At 43.6% G+C, this 22,994-nt stretch overlaps 1 protein-coding gene across 1 annotated transcript in view; it reads right to left on the bottom strand.

Annotated features, from left to right (window-relative positions):
- Positions 1 to 589: 589 nt before the first annotated feature.
- Pi4k2a (phosphatidylinositol 4-kinase type 2 alpha) overlaps positions 590 to 22,994 on the bottom strand; it is a 33,548-nt gene continuing 11,143 nt past the window's right edge. Inside the window, exons 3-9 of the mRNA XM_075974112.1 lie at positions 19,919 to 20,050; positions 19,390 to 19,543; positions 10,872 to 10,933; positions 9,112 to 9,211; positions 8,074 to 8,207; positions 7,584 to 7,643; positions 590 to 2,836 (exon numbers count right to left, since the gene is read on the bottom strand). Of these exons, the coding sequence (XP_075830227.1) occupies positions 2,675 to 2,836; positions 7,584 to 7,643; positions 8,074 to 8,207; positions 9,112 to 9,211; positions 10,872 to 10,933; positions 19,390 to 19,543; positions 19,919 to 20,050 (804 nt within the window). The 3' untranslated portion in view covers positions 590 to 2,674. The remainder of the gene's footprint in view (positions 2,837 to 7,583; positions 7,644 to 8,073; positions 8,208 to 9,111; positions 9,212 to 10,871; positions 10,934 to 19,389; positions 19,544 to 19,918; positions 20,051 to 22,994) is intronic.

Raw genomic sequence — 22,994 nt, 5'->3', positions numbered from 1 at the left:
CAACCCATACCCTCAGGGACAGTGGTGTACCTGTATGGCAAGACTGCCCTCTGCTGGCCAAGCAGAAAAGCCAACCTCTCAAAATTCACCTCTACCACTAGTGGCTCTCAACCACCATAGTGCTGCGACCCTTTAAATAGTTCATGCTGTGGTGACCCCAACCATAAAATTATTTCCGTTACTACTGTAATTGCTACTTCCATGAATCATAATGTAAATATGTTTTCTGATGGTCTTAGGCGACTCCTGTGAATGGGTCGTTTGAAAACACACACACACACACACACACACACACACATTGCAACCCATGGATTGAAAACCACTATTGTACACCTAATCCTAGAATCTGACTTTAAGGAAGAGGCCAGGGCAAATATAGAGTCCCTACCAGAGAAAATCTGTAACAAGTGTGCTTACCAAAGACAAGCATGTGTCCCATCAACAGACTCAGGTCAGGTTTTGGAATGTCTTAGGAAAGTACATGGTTTCCAGGAGTCATGTCTTTGTAACTCTATAGAAACACGCCTCTTTGCCCTTAAAATTGTATTTAGCTTGTTTTCCTTTCCCCAAAGAAAACAGGACAAAGAGATCAGAACTGGATTTGTTATTCATACATTTGCATCGATTTAAATATAATACATACAAGTCTACAGTGCATTACAACAGGGCAGCAGCTCTCACCAACCAGCTTCCACTCCTAGACATGAGGGACAAGGCTGGCAGAGGGACGGCTGTTCTGGAAGTGCCTGACACTCTGGGCTCTTGGCACTCCCAAAGTCCACGTTCAAGGCAACCTGAGTACAGGCTTCAAGCGAGAGAGGCAGGGAAGGACGCCTGCACCCTTGCCCACCAGGCCTGGCACTGGCTTCCTCTTACATTGGACCCAATTTCCTCCTGATGGCAGAGCTGATCTGGAGTAAGACAGTGCAAAAGAGCCTGGTTCTCTCCAGGCACCTCAGGCTCTCTCCAGCACCCCAGTGTGGAGTCTCGCCAACAGTCTGGTGCAAAGATGTCTGTGAAGAATGTCACATACCTGGACCCCTGCAGGCTCCTGTGATCAGGAGGCAGGAATTCTCCCAAACATAGTTCTGAGGGCAGAGTCCAAGTGGGCTGGATGGGATTGTCAGGATGGGGCAAACGACGGTGCCTTTGTCCACAGAGCATGCATATCCAGTGCTCAGAGATTCCTGTTGGCTGAGTGGCTCCTAGACTGGACTGAGCAGGGAGCAGCCTGTCCTAGCTGCTGGGAGAGCTGTGTGACTCTGCTCTGCCGCCTGGATGGTAGGAGCCAGGCAGGCCGAAAGAGACACACAGCTGTGGTCCTCACTCCCTTTCTTTGGTTTTTTCAAGCCTTCAAAACAATTTCTTTCCAAGGCTGACTGACCAATTGTAGAGTGTGAGAACCCTCAGGGATACACAGCATGGGGTGTGAACACGGCTGCCTCTCAGCCACGGGTGGCCCTCTTTTTAACTCTCTCCTGAAGCCAATTCTTTGCTTTGGTGTAGAAAGGATTCAAACACCTGGCAAGGGAGAAGACACATGGAAGCAGGAGATGCACGTTGAGCTGGGCAGGCACTGGGGGACTGTTTGAAGGCCTCTCTTCAGAAAGCTGAGGAGAAAGCAACCCAGGACACGAAGGCAGGGAGCCGTTGGGGCACTGCCAGTTAGGAGGCAGGGCACAGGTCCCGTCGCTTTCCAGGCAGCAGTAGTAACAGGAAGAACAAGGACACTGTCCTGCCACTCATGAACTGACTGACAACCTCTACGGAGAGCCTCCCAGGACCCAAACTGAACTCCTCATTAAAAGTTGGGAAAATAGTGAAAACAGAAACCAAGTAGAAACAGATGAAAACTGAGGAAGGACCCAGGAGTGAGGCTGTGCCAGGCTCCCCGTGGAACACCCCCAGCACCCAGCATGCACTTGGGCTAAATCAGTCACCTCCACGTGCTACACATCTGCTCTTCACACAACTGCCGGGGCTAGCCTTCTCACTTCAACTGCCGGGGCTAGCCTTCTCACTTCAACTGCCGGGGCTAGCACGCGGCAGCAGGGCAGAGAACAGGAAGATTATGTGCAGAGCCTCGACAGGTACAGAGCAAAAGCCTCACTGCCACAAGAAGCCAGTACCACAATGTGACAAGGGGGAGGATCGATATGGCAAAAACAGAAAGGGAAGGTGTGGCTTCTGTCTGGGCCAGCGATGGGCCTCTACACAGCTCAGTTCATGGGAGTGAACAACTGCTAGGTAGCAGAGCCTGTCTAAGCAAACTTAGGTCTAGATTAAGGGCTTCTGACGTGAGAGTATCTAATCTGGGTTTCCTATAAGCATTTAAGTTTGTTTCTGTTGTTTCCTTCTTTCTGATGCAGAATATAATAGGGAACTGGGATGTAGAAGGCTGTCAGGGAGATGGGACCTTCCCAACCTGCCATCAGATGCTGGGAGTTGCTCCTCCTCAGCCACCTGGACTCCTTGCCTGGATGCCGGCTCCCCAACACTGAAGGGTTCAGGATTACTCTTGTCCCTGACTGTGCTTCTCCCTGTGGATGGGAAAGCCCCGAGGGAGGCGGCAAGCAGAGAGGAAGGACCCTGAAAGGCTCTGCCTTGCACCAGCTTCTCTCCAGGCCTGCTCCCAGCCCGTCACCTGCAGGATTTCTTCTGCCCGCCTCTAGGGCTACCACCATGAAAAGAAGGGCTTCCGACTCTGAAAGCTCTGTGTGTAGGATTCGCTTGAAGACCGCTGATGGGAACGGGCTGTCTCAACAATCACAGGTGGCATCTGGACCAGGTGCAGGGGACTCTTATTGTCTTTTAGGGCCTGGGTCAAATTTAGGATCTGTATTGAAAAAAGCAAAATGGGTGAGAGAAAGGCCTAATATTCTAAGCCTGCCTCTGCAGAGAGCACCCTCTTTCAAGTCAAAATAAATACCAATGAAAAGCCATGGAAGTAGGCTATTACAAAAGTAGGACACGGGGCTGGAGCGGTAGCTCGGCGGCTAAGAGTATCTTGCAGAGGACTCGAGTTCAGTTCTTAGCACCCTTGTCACGTGGATCACGATGCCCTGTAACTCCAATCCTCTTCTGGACCATGAAGGCACCATACTCACAGGTACAGATACAGATACATAATTTTAAATGAAAAATTTAAAATTTGGGGGCTAGAGAGATGGCTCACATTTAAAAGGCACTAGCTGCTCTTCCATAGGACCTGGGTTCAACTCCCAGCACCCACATGGTAGCTCATAACCATCTGTTATCTCAATTCCAGGGGATCTGACACCTGCTTCTCAGTCTTTAAGGGCTCCAGTCACACAAGTGGGGTGTAAAGGGGCTGGAGAGATGGCTCAGTGATTAAGAGCATCGCCTGCTCTTCCAAAGGTCCTGAGTTCAATTCCCAGCAACCACATGGTGGCTCACAACCATCTGTAATGAGGTCTGGTGCCCTCTTCTGGCCTGCAGGCATATACACAGACAGAATATTGTATACATAATAAATAAATAAATATTTTTTTTTAAAAAAGTGGGGTGTAGATATACATACAAGCAAAACATACAATAAAATTTAAATAATTATAAGAAAATTAAGAGAAAATAGGTATATGAGTGGGCAGTGGATATAACCTCACTAGCAAATTTTTAAAACACTGTTTGCCCATAGTTCCAACTTCAGAAGGGAAGGGAAGGTTGAAAAGCTGTTTGAGGGCCAAAAATCTGAGACCCAACTGAGCAATATGGTGAGACCCTGCCTTAAAACAAATAAGCAAAGGAAAGAATAAAACCCCAAGTGAAAACAATACCTCTTTGCCCTGTAAAGTCCATAAAACAGAAAATATGATCCGAGAGGGCGAGAGTTCAAAGAAACAGGCAAAAAACAGGCTGCAAGGCTGTGAGGCTGGAGTGTGGTACACATGGGTAAGCTGAAAATAAAGCCCCCTTTGACCCTGCAAACCCCCGCCGCCCCGACTTTAAATCTGTGGTGCTGGGGACCAAACCCAGAACTTCATACACACCAGTCTTTCCTACCTCAGCCTTGCGAAGGTTGAGAGTGTCAACATGCCTGGCCCTGTTGTTTTGAAGGGTAGGTCATTGGCTGAGTGTGTGTGACTCAGCAAACTAATGACCGAGTCAGGAGGCCAGACACAGTCCTACCCTATCATTATTTATCCACAGCCCCATCAACTGATCCAAAAAGTTTCAAAACAAGTGACACCGGGTCAGATTACTTCTCTAGGTTCCTTGCAAGTTTCTTCTCCTTTGTCCTTTGTCAGACCACACTGTAGTCTGCCCCTGGGTATGCAAACTGCAATGCCTATGTTTGAACCAATGCTTCCTTTGCTTGTAATCACAGCCTGCTGCTTTTTTTCTGACAACAGTTTTTTTTTTAATTATTTATTTTCTGTGAATTGGTGTTTTACCTGTATGTTTGTCTGTGTGAGGATGCCAGATGCCCTGGAACTGGAGTAACAGACAGCCATGAGATGCCATGTGGGTGCTGGGAACTGAACCCAGGTCCACTGGAAGAGCAGTCAGTGCTCTCAACCGCCAACCCTTTCTACCCCCTCTGCTAACAGTTTTAAAATGCAAAGGCTGTTCTAAAAACATTAAGAATATAAGGTAGAAGATAACTTTTCACCTGCCATTCTCCCCTACCTTTGATAACCAGACAGGGTGTAATGGGAAGGCTGCTACCGTGTTGGCAAGGGACTGAGATGAGGAAGGGCTGGAGAAGATGATATGATATGGATGAGGTGCCACCTATATTATCCTAAGAAGCAAGCCAGTTTCATTATGTTGAGGCCTCTAATACCAGAGTCTACAATGTAGCTTTCAGGTTTCCAAAAGTTACAGCAGTCTAGCTAGACCCTTGCTTTACTTGAGAAAGACAGGATATTGGTATTCAAATTAATAAAATGGCAACTCTTAAAACTTCTTGACTACCCACGGGAGCAAATGAGCCAGCCCTGAAGGCATGAGAGCTTAACACGCCCCCCCCCCCATACACAAGCCCCCTACAGCAATAAGGAGAGAGGGCCTGTACCTCACCTAGGCCAAAGAGCAGAGTGAGCGTGGGTGGCCCAGATCTGAGGACCCGAGAGCGGGAGAACTGGCTCCACTCCTTGCTGCAGGCTGCACTGAGTGAGCTAGATGCTGGAGACCTCATTCAGGGAGTGACAATGACGGAGAGCAGGCAGGCTAACCAACCCAGCTACTGTCCAGGCCCAGAACCAAGGCTAGGAGTTAGACCACTCCAACATCTACCTCATCTATGAACTGTTGGAGCACGTGAAGGGTACAAACCTATACAGATCCAGAACTGCAGCATTTCCATGACACACAGAACAACAACAGGATATCCAAGAGGAGCCCCAGTGACTGCCCATTATCAGTGGCACAGCAGAAGTCAGAGACATTGAGACAGACCAATGACTCATAGCAAGGAACACTTGCAAGTAAAGATGAATGGTGAAGAGTCCAAGAATAAAGAATAAGAATATAGAAATGTAGACTCCAGAAATAAGAAAGTATAAAGTTGTGAGCCTAGGAGAATGAGAGCAGGCTGTCAGCAGCTTTCTCAGCAGCTTAAGGATTAACTATTAACAGTGGCTTATTTTACTTTACAACCCATAGCTCTGTCTGAAAGGCTAAAGCAGCCCTCTCTCTACAAATTTAGAGTCCCTCTGCAAACTGAGGGTCAGCTTTTAGATACTCCACCCCCCTACCCCCGCCACTCATGACTGGCAATTGATATGAGCTGAATTAACTTTTAAATGATGGGATGCACCTGACTTGTTGGTTGTGCATTTTCCCATACCCTTCCCTGCTACACAAAACTGGCAGTATGAGGGGAATATAGAGCTTTGGTAAGCACCATCAGAAAGTGCCAAAAGAAGACAATGAGCTAAATACAAACAATAGTTTAACTTAAAAAAAAAAAACCTGTTAATAGAAATTGTAAAAAAGGCAATTTGTATCTCAGTTTTACCTCGAGATTGTAAAAAATTCTTTTGTTCATGCCTAATACTTGCTCTTGTTATAAAAAGGGGAATTCAAGAAACAGCTCATTGCCACAGCGTTACAAGTCCATCTCTGGCAGTAGTCTCAGCTAGCTGATAAGCTTTTTGTGCCTCATGGAGACTTATTTTTTAATTTTTTTTTCAGGAATAAAGTTTGTTTCTGGTTTAACAGGTCTGTCCCCAATCTTTGCATGACCCCCGTGAATCCAACAAATGGACTACAGGGTAAACTGTGTTACTTACTCAGTGGGCCACACTACAATTTCTACAGGACTTTTCTCTCTCTCATTTGTTGTTTGTTTTTGGTTTTTCTTTAAAATTTTATTTTGGGGAGGTTGCAAGGGCAGAGGGTGATGCGAGGGGACAGGGAGACAAGTGGGATCAGAATGCAGGATGTAAAATCCACAAAGAATCAATAGAAGTTTAAAAAGTCTTGATTATCCCATTTCCAAGGAAAATGTGCTCAGCAAACTCAAAGGTGCTTCCTTTGGGAGTCTTTAGCTAAATGGCATGAGGAAGTAAATATATACTTATGGTGGAAAGACTGCTATATGCTTTGAAGACTAAAATTAGTAAGATAATTAAACCAAAAGCCTGCAATCCTAGCACGTGGGAAATGGAGGCAGGAGGGTCAATTGTTCATGGTCACTGTTGCTTACACGGTAACTTTAGGACCAGTCTGGGCTATACAACAACCTATCTCAAAGAAGAAAAAGATTCAGAAGCTGACTTTTCTATTTACAACGTTATAATTAGTTATTACGTGTTGAGTACTTTTACGCATCAGGCCTTACTCCAACTATTTCAAATAATGTGTGTGTGTGTGTGTGTGTGTATATATATATATAAACCCCGTGAAACAAGTATGTGACACAAAGAAAAATGAAGGGAAGAAGAGGTTTGGATCTCATAGGTAGTAAATGGGAACACCAGGCTTCACTGCTGAGCTCTCTTTAAGCCACGACTCATGACAAATCTCCCACAGTTTTGTTTTTGAGATAGGCTCTGACTCAAATTCACAGGGATCCTCCTGAGTGCTGGAACTAAGGATGTGCACCACCATGCTCAGGCCTACAGAGTTTTGACAATGCTGAGTTTCTGTAGTTCCCTCTGAAGGTGAAGTAGACGGGGAGAATAATATAGCTTGTAACTCAAAGAACAAACTTATAACCATATCGAGTACCAGCATGTTCACCATGTGCCATGCAGTGTTTCTTCTTAATGCTTACCATGAATTCTCTCATGCACAGGTCCACAAGAGAGGAAGGTACAGTTACTACCCTATTTTATAAACAAGGAAATTCAGATCCTGCTTGCATCACAGAACCTGTAATGGGTGGGGTGACCTGGCTCAGAGTCCAGTTCTCAGTCACTGAGGCTGCATTACATTTATCAATAATGCACCCAGCAACTAGTATAGGGCTAAACCTTCAGCAAGTGTGTCAGCAAACAGTGGTTTGTACCAACACTATGGAAGAGGGAGGAGATTGCAGAGATTACCTTTTCTCTCCTGTAGTTTAGGGCAGAGCCACAAATATATATGGCACACATTTGATGTCCCAGGCTTACCTGGCCCCTCATGACAGCGATCTGCTTATGGAACTGGCCCCTGTCGAAACCAGGATCTTTCTGTAGGAGAAGGGCAGAGGAGGATGATGGAACCCATGTGAATGCCTCTTAGGAACCCACTTTTCCTCCCACTTAAGTTTCTAACAGTAGTTTATTAAGTACACTGCAAGGAACCAGTGGGTTAGGAAGTAACTAGAGTATTTCCTGCCACAGAGAACCCTGAACTGCCTGCCCCCTTCAGTGCTACACCACACAGAATCTAGGTGGTACTGGAGATGGAACCCAGGGCTTTTTGTATGCTAAGTAAGCACTCTACAAACAGAGTTACATCACCCTAGCAATGCGGCTACCAGGTCTTTCAATCCTTCCAAACCAGCTCCAGTTGGTTCATAGTAATCTTGCTCAAGTGGCTAACTCAAGTTAGACAAGTGTGAAACAATAGCCTTCACTACTTGTTCAGAACTAATTATAAACGCCAGAAGGGGCTGACCTTGAAGAGTTCATATAGGTCTTCTTCCAAGTCCTTCACGAAGTTAGGGTCTGAAATCTTTGGAAGAATCAAATCTTTTATCTCCTGAGAGAACGGGACCTTCGCCTGGGGCAACCAGGCCCAGTAAAAAGGATCTGAAAAGAAAACATACTCAAAGCAAAGCACGTGCTGGAATGTCTGCCCTGGGTGTTCTATCAGGGTCTGTCAAAGAGAAAACTATTCTTCCCTGATACAGAACAGAAAACCAACAAAATCCCTCTCCAAGTGCTGCTGACCCTAAGACTGCACAACTAGTAAACACAGGACTCGAAAGTCACACCCAGAGTAGCCTAATCCCAGAGCTCTTTTCCGGGTGACACGTGATTTCCCACAAAGCATCTACTTGCTGGACTTTCAGATGACTCTGAAAACAAAGGCTGGTGCTACAAAGAGGGCTGGTGACTCCCTACTGGCATTTCTTTTCCTTTTCACAGATTTTCAATTAGAAAGGGGTATGGAGTACAACTAAGAAAAACAGGACACTGACAGCAACTTATCTGCAGAGACCCAAATGAAATAACTTATGAAAAGATGAGTTTAAAATTGCAAAACGGCCAGGCAGTGGTGGCGCACACCTTAGTCCCACACTAGGGAAGCAGAAGCAGGTGGATCTCTGTGAGTTTGAGGCCATCCAGAGCTGTTACACAAGGAAACCCTGTCTCCAAAAACAACAACAACAACAACAACAAAAAGAATGCAAAGCAGAAATGAGAAAACTCATTTATATTGACTTATTTATTATTTACTTTGCAGAATTGGGATGGAACCCAAGGGCTTTGCACATGCTACACACCCAGCCCATATGCTTCTACTCTCTCATTACCCATATACCTTCACTGGAAATAAATGGTAAAAATTCTAATAGTTTATACGATGGAACAGTTACCGTATGTTGCTGGCCATGTGTAAAAAGGCCTGAGACTACAGTATTTCATTAATTCTTAGGTCAATCCTACTACAGCAATGAACCAGAGCACAGTCCATAGCTCTTAAACTTACATGCCCTCCAGGAGTCAGGATGCTTCAGTGGGAAAGCTAGCCCATTATCTATGGCAGCCACCTTGATAACAGGCTCCTTCACCACCACCCAATCTGTGTCCTGCAGAACAAAGAGAGATTTGCTCAGGCCCTTTAAAATAGCAGCAAAAGACAGGCAGTGATGGCACACGCCTTTAATAACCCCAGCACTCTGGAGGCAGAAGCAAGAGGATCTCTATGAATTCTGGTCTACACCCTGGTCCAGGACAGCCAGGGCTATACAGAGAAACCCTGCCTCAAAAAAAAATAAAATAAAACAGCTCATCTCAGCCTCTCCTTCAGCTTACTTAGATCTAACCTCTACCAGTTTTCATACTGTTTTCCAGACATGGCATCTGCGTCATTTACAGTCTGCTCAAGGTTCTTAGGAGTTTCTCCCTCTTAGCCTTCCCGACTCCCGGAGGCAGAGGTCTTACTATGTTGCTCAGGTTGGTTGGTCTCTGTCTCCTGAGTGCTGGTGTTACAGGTGTGCACCATACACTGCTAGAGGCCTCCCTGACTCATCATGGGCCATGTACATTTATTTACCCAGAATTTGCCTGAGTCCTAAGGAGAAAAATGACAAAAAACAAAGAGAGTTGTAAATCATTCTGAGGTAAAACAGTGAGAAACTGGATAACAGAAGGAAAGAAAAATCTGTACCAGCCAGCCAAGGTCCTTTAAATGTGGACCTAGTTCAGCTATGATTTCACTGGTAAAGATGATAAATACCCACTTTCCAGAGAAAACAGAATCAAGATGACAGGTGGCTGGCTTCTACATAAGGTAGTCAGGCCTCAGTGACACATAAAAATGAAAAGGTCAGAATGAGTGGTAGTGGTGCACGCCTTTAATCCCAGCATTCCGTTCAGAAGGTAGAAGCAGGCAGAGTTCAAGGCCAGCCTGGTCTAGGGTGCAAGCTTGAAAACAGCCAGGGCTCCAGGGAAAAACTCTGTCTCAAGTAAATAAACAAGAAAAAGAGAACAAAAGGACAGGAACTGAGTAGAGACTGAGCAGACTCTGCGGCTGCACCAGGGACACTGGTGCTGTGACTTCTCCAGTGCTACCAGTGCTGTCACAGAAGCAGGAGTTGCAGCTCCAGGATCCCTGCCTCAGAACTTCCTGGTATTGAGGCTGAAGAAACAGTGCAGAGGTTAAGTGCACTGGCTGCTTTCCTAGAGGACATAGGTTTGATTCCCAGTACCCACGTGGTGGCACACAGCCATCTGTAGATCAGATGCACTTTTCTGGCTTCTGTAAGCACCAGGCACACATTAGGTACACGGTCATACATGCAAGTAAAACACTCATCCACATAAAATGAATCTTAAAAGGGAGAAAAAAAACTTAAAGGAAACAAGGCACTGACGCAGCTTTTTCTAGACTTATGTACCCCATGGCTTAAAAGGGTAGAAACCACTGGGCTAGACAATATTAGACAGGCTCATTTAATGCAATATTTTTCAGACTTTTACTATGCTCCCATGCAGGGTGAAGCTCCAAGAATAGAGTATACAGTGTGCTCCAGTCACTCCTCTTCCTGATGCCATTCCAATTAATATCACTTAGGAGGATGCTCAGTGTGCTTAAAACACACTAAAGAAACCACACCAAGTATTAACTTAAACCTATGTTTCTCTGACTCTTGTGAACTTTTGTGACCTAAATTTCTATTTTGTGTTTTTATTGTTGAATGATTACTCCTCTCCACCCTCCTCTTTGAGATACAGACCAACTCTTACCCGAGAGCTAGAACTATCCATTGGATAGTCATATTTAATCAGCCAGTTGTCGTTGCCTCGGTCTGTAAACAGAAACATAAAATAAGTATAAATAATGTATCTAATTTGAGAAATGATAGATTAAGCATTTGGGATACTTGGTCCACCTCCAACTAAGATCAACTACAAGGTGGATAAAATATTTAAAAATCCCTGGAAGGGGGGCTGGAGAGATGGCTCAGTGGTTAAGAGCATTGCCTGCTCTTCCAAAAGTCATGAGTTCAATTCCCGGCAACCACATGGTGGCTCACAACCATCTGTAACGAGGTCTGCTGTCCTCTTCTGGTCTGCAAACATACACAGATTGAATATTGTATACATAATAAATAAATATTAAAAAAAATCCCTGGAAGGCATTAGTGATTTTTAACAAGATTAAAAAATTGAGTCAAAATCCCAGTACTCAGGAGGCGAAGGCGGGAGGATCTTAAATTCAAGACCAGTCTATCTTATTTACCACAAGACTGCCTTAGAAGGAAGGAAGAGAAGGAAGGAAGGAGGGGAAAAAAGAATCTAAGAGCTGGGACCAGGAGAAAGAGACACGGGGAGGACCTGGCCCTTGTGGCTTTTTTCTCCTACTGTAGCTGCCGATTCGGGAAGAGGTGGCTAGAAGGCTGGGAAGGGGGACAGTGTGCTCACTCTTAAAAGAGAAAACTTGCAGCCCATCTTGGAAGCAAGCCAGCTCCAACATCTGAGGCTCAAGTGACCTAGGCTGCTAGTGACTTAGGTGCTGGCCCTGAATCGCCGTTATACCCCAGACAGATTTTACACCATCACCCAAAACTTTCCAATAGCTGTATAGTTTCTGATAGAAGATATCTGGCAACCAGACTAACCAAGTACACAGAGAAAAAAACGACAGAATAAAAACAGAAATGAGAACACTAGAACACAGAGCCGCCAAACAAGGGTGATATCTTATATAGACTTCTTAATGTCCAAGTAAAATATTTAATATCTTCAAGAAGGTAAAAGGAACAGCTAGGAGTGGTAATACGAGCCTAGGCAGGAAGATTAGAAGTTCAAGGTCAGCCTGGGCTAAGTAAGACTCTGTCTCAAAAATACCAGGGGGAAAAAATAAAATTAAAAGCAAGACTAAAATACCAGCAAAATTTTAAAGAGAACCAAGTAGCAATTCAAGAACCGAGAAATCACAGTCCTGGGAATTAGAACTCAGGCCACATGGGCTGGTGGAGCACATTTTTAGTCCCAGCACTTGGGTGATCTCTTCTAGTCCCAGCCTTGTCTACACAGCAAGTTCCAGGACAGTGGGGCTAGAAGGTGAGATCTTGTCTCAAAACATCAACAACAATAGGAAAAAAAAAAAGAGGAAGACAAAGGTCACTCCAGAGGCTGAGGTAGAGGCAGAAAGATCACTGGTTCACACCAACCGTAAGTCTAGGGTACACTATGAAAAGGTCACCCACGTATACACATACCCAAAACAAACAACAAAAAAATTGGTCAAGATGAAAATAACTGATAAGCCCTGCTTTCTTGGGGTCTAGACAGGGTTTCTCTGCATAGCACTGGTTCTCCTGGAATTCGCTCTGTAGACCAGGCTGGCCTTGAACTCACAGAGATCTGCCTGCCTCTGCCTTGTGTGTGCTGAGATTAAAGGGGTGTGCCACCAGCTCACAGCGGTAAACATATTTTTAAAAAATGGACACAATTACAGCTGGGCAGTGGTGGCGCACTCGGGAGGCAGAGGCAGGTGGATCTCTGTGAGTTCGAGGCCAACCTGGTTTACAAAAGCTAGTTCCAGGACGGAGAGGCACCAAAGCTACAGAGAAACCTTGCTTCGAAAACAACAACAACAACAACAAAATGGACTCAATTATGAATAAAATATTCTTGCAGGTGAGCAAAGTATCCTTGTAGCTGGGTAAAGTGTCACCAGCCTAAAATCTTGATATTAATGAGGCTTGAGGCAGGAAGATTCATGGTCAGGATGTTTCCAAAAAAAAAAAAAAAAGGAGGAAGAAATGAATGGGGGAGGAAGGTAGAAAAGGAGGCAAAGAAGAAGAGAAGAAGAGAATGAGGAACCAATAATATTGGATAATTTTACAATCTGAGGAAAAGTTAATGGTTTTACAAAGTTTCATATCTACCTAGTATTTTCCCCCTTTAGCAATTCTGAAACTTTCTGTGTTGTCTAGGATTAAACAAATAAGCAAATTTATTGTAATTTTTCTGGATTTCTTGTACTTTAAGTAGTTGTAATAGGAGCCCGGTCTGTCTGTATCAGGAAAGGAATTATAAATCAAACAGAAAGAAGGATAAAATAAGCTTGTTTCTGAATATGAACTCATATTCTTGTAGCTGTAAATATACTCTCTTCCAGTAAGAGAACATTGGAGAAATGGCAGATTCCAGCTTGAGACTAGAAGATCTTGTGCCAGAAATTAAGGAAGCGCTTATAACAGACACAAAAGTACAGGAGCACGGGCCAAATGAGGGACAATTTGAGCATCAAAATAAATATGGACAGAAAGTAAGTATATAAATAAAAATTATGTGGCTAGGTAGTGTCACCTTTAGTCCCAGGCCTCTGATAGAGAGGTAGACCTCTGTGAGTTTGAGGTCAGCCTGGTGTACAGAGTGCTAGGATAGCCACAGCTACATAAAGAGATTATCTCAACACACAAACAAGAACAAGTCTGGCCGGGCGGTGGTGGTGCACACCTTTAATCTCAGCACTCGGGAGGCAGAGGCAGGTGGATTTCTGTGGGTTTGAGACCAGCCTGGTCTACAGAGAGAGAGAGTTCTAGACTGGCTCCATAGCTACTGAGAAACCTTGTCTTGAAAAACAACAACAAAAAGAACAAGTCTGTGTCTTCATCCCACTGCTGTGACAAACAACTTGGGAAAGAAATCAGCTTTTGAAGAGTAAACATTTTGTCTGGCTCGTGGTTTCAGCCCACAGTCAGCCAACCCTGATCCCTTTGGGTCTGAGGGAAGCAGAGCACAGGGAGGATATGGCAAAGGAGGATGATGGTCAGAGGTCAAACAGAAAAAGAAGGGACCAGGACACCAAGATCCCTTACTTAAAGGGCAAGACACCAACCAGTGACCTGAACTTCTGTCCACTAGGTTCTATCTTCTACCACCTATGGAAAGAGACAGTCCCACAAGTACTGATACAGACAGTATACAACAGAGAAAATCCAAGAGGCAGTCAAGTCACCAAAATAGCATCAATAATGTGGTGCTATGTGCTTCCTGATGCTGCTCTAAGAACATAATACTGCTTCTGTGACACTCCTGCCAAAATATGTTAAGTTAATCATGAGGAAACACACACCAAGCTGAACAGCATTCTAAAACACACAAGCCAAAGAATCACTAGCCTTCCAAGTTGTATTCTTCCAAAAGGGTGATGCCATGCAGACTGAACCCGTGCTAGCCTGAAGGATGAATAAGAGAGAACAACTAGAAATAACTAGTGCACCAGAAGTCTTATGTATGGCCCACCACGGGCCTCCAACTGGATACACAGCCAAGGATTTCCCCTCACCTCTACCTTCCCAGTGCTGCAAATACAGTCCTGTGCTACATAGCGAAGATCCGGAACTTTATTTCACAGTGAAGACATAAAGAAACCAAATGAATTCAGTGTACAGATCAGATAATAGCACTCCTAAATGTGTTCAACTGTACTACTGTTATATAAAAGAATATTCTTGCATTTAGGAAATACTTAGGAATAAAGAGGCAACATATCTTTAACTTAAGATGGTTGAAGAAAAAAAAATATATGGGGTATGGTACAGGTGGGCAGCAGCAAGGCAGCTCAGCAGGTAAGGGTGCCTGCCACCTAAATTCAACTCCAGTACCCACACTCTAGAAAGTGAGAACCAACTCCTGAGACTGTCCTCTAACCTCCACACATGTGCCATGGTACACGACTCCCCCAATCCCAGAAATAAATTAATGTAATAAAAACTGTTCATGACCATTAAGGAAAACTCTCATATGGGGACAGAGATTAGTAGAGCAGACACCCTGCTACTGACCTATAAACTTTGCTCCAACCCCACAGGAATCCCAGCACTTGGGATTCAGAGGCAGTCAAATCTCTATGAGTCTGAGACCAGCTTGGTCTATACAGCAAGCTCTAGACCAGCAAAGGCTACATGGAGAGACACACTGAGTCTGAAAAAGTTTGGTTTTCAGGGTTTTTTTTTGTTTGTTTGTTTGGTTGGTTTATTTGTTTTCCAAGATGAGGTTTCTTTCTCTGTAGTCCTGGCTGTTTTGGAACTTGCCCTGGAACTTGCAGCCTATCTCTGCTGGGATTAAAGACATGTGCCATCACGCCCAGCTTTTAAAAAAAAAAATTTTTTTAACTTTGTTTCAAAATCAGGAAAGGGTCATAGCACACATATGGAGGTCTGAGGAGAACTTGCAGGAGTCAATTCTTATATTTAACACATAGGTCCTGGGAACAAACTCAGGCTATCATAGCAGCAAGTGTCTTTACCCACTGAGTCATCTTGCTGGCCCAGGAATTACTTTATTTTTTTGAGACAGCATCCTACCTCACCCATGCTAGTCTTGAATTTGCAATCTTCCTCCCTCAGCCTTCCAAGTGCTAGGATTGGAGGCTGTACCAATATACCCAGCACCACAGCAATTTTTAAATTTTATTCTTATAGGACTTCAGTTGACCTAAAATTATGACAAAATAAAATTTATTAAAAATTCAAACCTGGGGGGCTGGAGAGATGGCTCAGAGGTTAAGAGCACTGGCTGCTCTTCCAGAGGTCCTGAGTTCAATTCCCAGCAACCACAAGGTGGCTCACAACCATCTGTAATGAGATCTGGTGCCCTCTTCTGGCACGCATAGAGGCAGAAGTTGTATATATAATAAAGAAATACAAAAAAAAAAAAAATTAAACCTGAGCTAGGCAGTGGTGGCGCATGCTTTTAAACCCAGCACTCAGGAGGCAGAGGCAGGCGGATCTCTGTGAGTTCGAGGCCAGCCTGGTCTACAAGAGCTAGTTCCAGGACAGGTTCCAAAGCTACAGAGAAACCCTGTCTCGAAAAACAAAAACAAAAAATAAAAAATTCAAAACCTGGTAGTAGCAGACAACTTTAACCGCAGTGGAAGTAGGCCACTGTGAATTCAAGGCCACACAGAGAAACTTCACCCAGGAAAAATAAACAAAAAAACCTTAAACCTGAATTTTACCAAGTCTTTAGACTGAGTATCAATCTGAAAGAAACACGAGGAACGGAGTAGACTCAATCTGTCAATATGAAGATTCTACCCAGCTGCTTCAACAGATGAAAAACGCGAGGTTGGTGAGACTTTTTCATAATTAAAGGTACTATGGGATGCATTAACCAAATGTAGCATGTAGACCTTATTTAGATCACTTTAACTGATGAACTTAGGTGAGGTACAATGGTGCACACCTTTAGCCCCAGCACTCAGGAGAAGAGGCAGGCAGATCTCTGAGTTTGAGGCTCGTGAGACCCTCTTTTAAAATGAAATAAAAACTACTTTTTCCATGAGACAATTTAGGTAATAAGACACTTAAATAGTGTTTTATAAGACACTGTCCAGTAATTTTATTTAAAACATCATAGCATAGTAACTATACAGAGACAAAGATCAGCCTATTACTTGTTTATTTATTTGATTTTCTTTTTTTTTTTTTTTTTTTTTGGTTTTTCGAGACAGGGTTTCTCTGTGGTTTTGGATCCTGTCCTGGAACTAGCTCTGTAGACCAGGCTGGTCTCGAACTCACAGAGATCCGCCTGCCTCTGCCTCCCAAGTGCTGGGATTAAAGGCGTGCGCCACCACCGCCCAGCTATTTATTTGATTTTCAAAATAGGGTTTCTATGTAGCCCTAACTGTCCTGGAACTCAGTCTGTAGAACAAGCTGGCCTTGAACTCAGAGATCTGTCTGTCCCTGCCTCCCAGATTCTGGGATTCAAGGCGGGTGCCACTATGCCCAGCCTATGCCTGGTTTTCTAATTTCAGCTTTGCATACATTGTGTTCTGGCTTCCCTTTTCACTTTAATTATTCCTCAAAGGGATGGGAATCGCAGAGTCCAGTCCTGTCAGGCAAGGTCTAACAGATACATACACACACAGAACTCTCTCCTAACACTTGCTTCTCACTGTACATAAGACATTTTCCAGCATGGTCAGATAGGAAGCCACAGACTGTTAGTACAGTCTGAAAAAATAGGTAACTATCGAAGTACAGTTCCTCCTTAACCAAAAGGGTGTGTTCCAAGACTCCCAGCTGAAGCCAGGCTACCAAACTGGGGAGACTGTCTTCCTCTCCCCCTCACATACACACTTTCACTTAATGGAAATACCTTACAGCTTTCTTCGGGCTGTCCCAATTGTCAGTGTTGTATTTAGGACCTACTATTCAGCAAAATGAGCGATTCTTATGGCAACAGCTGAGGGACTAGCTAAGATCACTAAAACTGACAGACAGGTCATTCTGCAGTGCAGACATACTGGACAAAGGGATGAGTCACATCCTGGATGAGACAGCAAGAAACTTTAAGCTACTCAGAGTGGAATTTTTTTTTAGTTATATAAAACTTATGCATTATTTATTTCTGGACCTTCCCATTTAATATTTTCACATTAGTTAACCACGGATAACAGAAACAACAGAATGCAAACTATGAATTAAAAAAAAAACTATAAAATAAATAACCAAGCAACAGCAAAGAGAAAACTGGAAAGCTGGGCACAGGAGCTCATCATGCATGCAATCCAGAAATGCAGAAATAGTGCAATGAGTTCTAAAGTAGCCTGAGCTACATAGTAAGTTCCAGAAGAGCCTGGGCTACAAGGTCTTTCCACACACACAAACGCCTGCCCTTGTCTCTCCAACCCCCGCCCCCCGACTCCCCACATGGCAAAAAAAAGGAAAATAGAAAATTTGCAAAATTGCAAAACCAATGAATGAAAGAAGAAATCACAATGGCAACTAAGAAAAGCTTAAGAGACAATGGAAACAAATATACACATTACCAAAATGTGCAGGGGAGATTGGAGAGATAGCTCAGCAGTTAAGAGCACTGCCTGCTCTTCCAGAGGTCCTTAGTTCAATTCCCAGCACCCACATGGTGGCTCACAACTATCTGTAATGAGATCTGGTGCCCTCTTGAGGAAGAAGACCTGGTCAGTTATCCTCATCAACTTAACCATGAAAAAAACCAGTAAGGACAAGTTCATCAGAACCGCCATATACAAACTGTTCATGCATTCTTTAGCATTGCCAGGGCATAAGTTCCATTCATTTTCATTTCAAAATGTACAGAACATAACAGCACAATGTTTAGTGATAGATTTATAGCTTTAATTGTTTACACTGCAAAATGAGAAAACTTACAAATCAACGGCTTCACATTGTATCTTGCAGAAGTAGAAAGAAGAACAAAGCGAACCAAAAGCCACTAGACGGAAGGGTGTAACACTGGAGCAGAAGCACACTGAACAGAGGATCAACAAAAAACAGAGAAAGAATGACACCAAACGCTACTCTTTAAGACTGTCAGTTACCCGTGGTGGCACAGCTTTTAGGCACAGCACTCGGGTGCCAAATGCAGAGGATCTTGGTGAGATTGAAGCCAGTCACATAGAGACTTACAGGACAGCAGAGTCACATGGTAAAACACTGTCTCAAAAACTCAAAACACACAAACAAACATCAACAAAAGGGACAAACTATTAGCTAGATGAGATAAGACAAAAAAAAGGACTCAGAAATGAAAGCACAAATATTATCAACAATTCTATAAAAATAAGAAGAATTTAATACTAAAAATAGTTTTATGACCTAGATGATATGGAAAAAGTCCTAGACACACAAAACCTACCATGATTAAACCACAAAGAATCAGAAAATCTCCTAAGGAGATTGATTAGTAATCAAAAATTCCCTGCTACATATTGATTTGGTCAGGTCTATTGAATTCAAGTTCACCAGTATATTTAAGAGAAAAAAAATTCCAGGTGTCATGGCCCATCTAATCCCACCACTTGGCAACACAAAGGTAGGTGGATTTCTGTGAGTTCAAGGCCAGCCTGTTCTATACAGAGAGTCTGAGGACAGCCAAGGATTCGTAGAAAAACCTTGTTTTTTTAAAAAAAAAAATCCACAAAAGAAAAGCAATGATCCAAGAATCTTTTTCTAAAGGTCATAAAAAGATAATGCTGCCTTATTCAATCTCTAAAAATAACTAGGAATCAAGAATGAATGTACTTTTCAGTGTTTTGGAAAAGCCAGATAACTACCTCTAATAACCTGTAGTCTCTATATCTGGACAAAATTTAACCCAGAAAACTGGTCTGCCAGATCCTCTTTAAATAGGCATACCCATTCGAACACAGAAAATCACCATTCTCACAAGGTTCCTACAGACTCTGGTTCCGACAGACCTCCAGGCCCCCTCAATCCTCAGGAGTCTAGCACAAAGCATGGGAGCACCCCTGGCTGCTCACCAGTGTTGCGAATGATGTAGTCCAGCACCACCAACCGCTCAAACTGCAATAGTAGTTGTCGGTTGGTGTTCTCAGGGAGAGGCTCTGCTTCAAAACGTCGCAGCCAATAGTCTGCATCTTTGTAGCCTTCAACAAAGAGTTGGAATGACCCGACCTGCAATCCAATGGAAGGAACAAAATCATTTCTGTAGAGGACAAATTAAAGACCCCAGGAGAAAACCAGAGACCCACAAAGGCCCTGTGGAGTTCACATCAAAGAAAAGGAATGGGAGAGATTCATCCACCCAAGTTGAAGAAGCCTATCCGAATGGTCTAGACTCTGGAGGAATAAAATGAGGACTGTTAGTTTACATTCCCTGGAGAGCTACTTCCAACCCTGAGACCTCTGACAGAAGTGAGAAAGACAAGAGCCTCAGGGAAGGTCATTTACATGCCCAATTCAAGCCTATATATACCTGTTTCCCCCTCTTAAGTGATTATGCCACCACAGACCATCAACTTTGTTAAGTCACACAGGGACAATCTATACCTTTGGTGGTAGCCCGATGCGGTTAAACCGCTGCCCAACTTTTGGCACTTTTTCTAGTGCAAGCCGCTTGCCCCTGGACTTTACTCGGTCAATGGCACTGTAGTTGAAGGTTTCACTGGCCAGGTATACTACCTACAACAAAAAGAGAAAAGTTATTTAGGCTAGAGTTAAGTTTAAGAAAGAAGACCACCGTGGCAGAGAACAGCTAGAGGATCAGTAATACAGTTCCTCTTCATGGGAAGAGAAAGCATTTCCCAGTTATGGTTCAGGGTAGTCAACATGGCTAATTTCGAATAATAGACTGTTGATAAAATGATATATATATCACTTCTGAGTCAAGCCTCCAGAACCTCCCATAGTTCTTTCAGTTCACATTCCCTTAATCTGTGAAGCTGTAAATGAAGGGCTCTGAGATGGCAGAGCCACACCATGTAACAATCTCATACCCCTCGTGATATGAATGACTTAGGCATGGGAATACATGTCTACTGTGATCTCAGCATTTAAGAGGCAAAGGAAGTTCCACACGAGGTTGAAGCAAAAATAGTCTACATGTCAGTTCCTGTCCAGAATGAGCTAGAGTGAGACCTGGTCTCAAATGGGGAAGGGGAGGAAAGGAAATGAAAGGGAAAAGAGAACGGGAAGGCGGGAGAGGAAGGGAAAGAAGGTGAGGGAGAAAAAGAGAGGAAGAGGGGGAAGGCAACAAAGAAAAAAAAAGGGCTGGTGAGACAGCCCAGTGGGTAAGGGTTCTTGCCACCAAGCCTGACAACCTGAGTTTGGCCCGCAGAACATATAACTGTAGAGAAAGCATCAACTCCCACCAGTTGTCACCTGATTTCCATGTGTGAGTCTTGGCATATGTGCTCCCTACTACATATTTAACAAATAAACACAGAAATAAAAGAGAGGAGTGTTTTCTTAAAGCTATTTTTCTGCCAGACAGTGGTGCGCATGCCTTTAATCCCAGCACTTGGGAGGCAGAAGCAGACAGATCTCTGTGAGTTAGAGGCCAGCATGGTCTAAAGAGTGAGTTCCAGGACAGACAGATATGGTTATTACACAGAGAAACCCTGTCTAGAAAAAAAAGAAAGAAAGAAAACGCTATTTTTCCAGTTTCCACTTGGAAACCCCGCTTGTTCGAGCTGCAAAGCATCTTTCCCTGCTATCAGGTTTATCTGCAACTGCTCTTCCCAGCATAGCACTCTTCCCTGTATGAGTAATGACACTCTCACTACTTGTTCCTCACAGGAACAAGAAGCAAAACAGCCGGTGAATGAGAACCACAGCTTTACTATTTGAAGCACCTTCACAATGTGAGCTCTGTTTCCATAGTGACAGATACTCTAATCAACTGGATAGAATCCTGTCACAAGAATAGGGCAGGCAGCAAAAGGAAGAGATTCCTCTTATATTCTCCAGCAGTTGAATTTAAACTTGAAAAGTTGTCTCTTCTCAGCCTCCTGGAAGTGTTGACACTGACTCCGGAGATCCTCAGAACTCACTAATGTTCTCTAGTGAGGTAGCTGTAGGGGTATCTAATGACTGAAACAGGTACAAAAACACTGCAAGACCCCTCATCAAACAAACTTACCTTTGCCACAGACAGACACCATTACAGAAAACTGTAACTGATCAAAATGCTGACATGTGAAACATAGTCTCAACTAATACACCTAGATACATTGCACCTAAGGCTCACAGGTCTTGTGGACAAGGGGGTGGAAAGACTAAAAGAACCAGAAGAATAAGGAGCCTGCTGTTAGACTGTATTCTAGAAATGTCAGAATGAGCTAGAGTGAGACCTGGTCTCAAATGGGGAAGGGGAGGAAAGGAAATGAAAGGGAAAAGAGAACGGGAAGGCGGGAGAGGAAGGGAAAGAAGGTGAGGGAGAAAAAGAGAGGAGGAGGGGGAAGGCAACAAAGAAAAAAAAAGGGCTGGTGAGACAGCCCAGTGGGTGTGAAGTCTCACCAACATGGCTGCCTAAACATGGTGAACAAGACCACCACAGACAGTCATGCTAACATGGAAGGGGGGAAAGCAAATGAGGCCTCCACCATGGACAAAGAGCTCCTGGCAACTGGGAAATACTGAAAGCAATAGAAAATAGCCTTTCCCAGGGAAGAGCACAACAATTGGTTATCCAATACTAAATGGATAGCCCTGAAAACACATATTAACATACATACATACAGACTGAACATGTTTTATATACTTAGAAACACACACACATATACACACAAATAATTAAAGACAAAAAGGTCATGAATTTGAAAAAGAACAGAGGGTGGATAGGGAAGAGAAAATGATTATTACATAATTCTCAAAAACCTAAAAATATTTTAAAAAACACAATATGCATAGAATATTTACATTATGCTAGGCACTAGGTTATGTGTTTTATATAGATTACCTTGTTTAATCTTGATAAGCACTCTACTAAATAATAACTATGCCTAACTCTAGTTTTACAGGGAGGATGCTGAAAATACATTAAGGGATTCACTGCTTTGCCCATGGCTCACACAAACAATAAGCTACAGAGGCCAGTGCCTTGATCTCAGCACTCAGGAAGCTGAAGTGGGAAGATCACAAGTTTAAGGCCAGCCTGGGCTACATAACAAGATTATCTCCAATAAGAGAAAAAGTTGCTGAGTAGAATTCAAACTCAAGCTTCCGACCCTTAGGCACTGCACCCTGGAAGCACCAGTAGAGCAAACCAGGAAACAGTTGTGGCTCTGTGCTATTTGCCTAGCAAAGAGAGGAAATTATAGAACACTGAGGAGGAAATATGGAAAGGGTTCCAGAGTCTAGGATGGTCTTGATCTAAGAGGATTTCAGGTGAGGGACCAGATTCTGAAGCAATAATGATCACACAAGATGTTCTTAAACTAGTATCAGTAAATTCCCTAAAGTCATATGAAATCAAGTATGTATCAAGCACTGTTTCAAAGAGGAAAGAGTTGGGAAAGGTCCCAACTCTTTATAAGAGTCTCAACTAACAACACACACAAAGGATGTGTCAATCCACACCATGAGAATTTGTCTAGAACTGGTTCTTTCCTTCTCCTTCCTCCTC

Source organism: Microtus pennsylvanicus, chromosome 5 (genome assembly GCF_037038515.1).
Source record: "Microtus pennsylvanicus isolate mMicPen1 chromosome 5, mMicPen1.hap1, whole genome shotgun sequence".
In the NCBI taxonomy this organism is placed as follows: domain Eukaryota; kingdom Metazoa; phylum Chordata; class Mammalia; order Rodentia; family Cricetidae; genus Microtus; species Microtus pennsylvanicus.
This window is presented reverse-complemented; position numbering and strand designations above follow the sequence as displayed.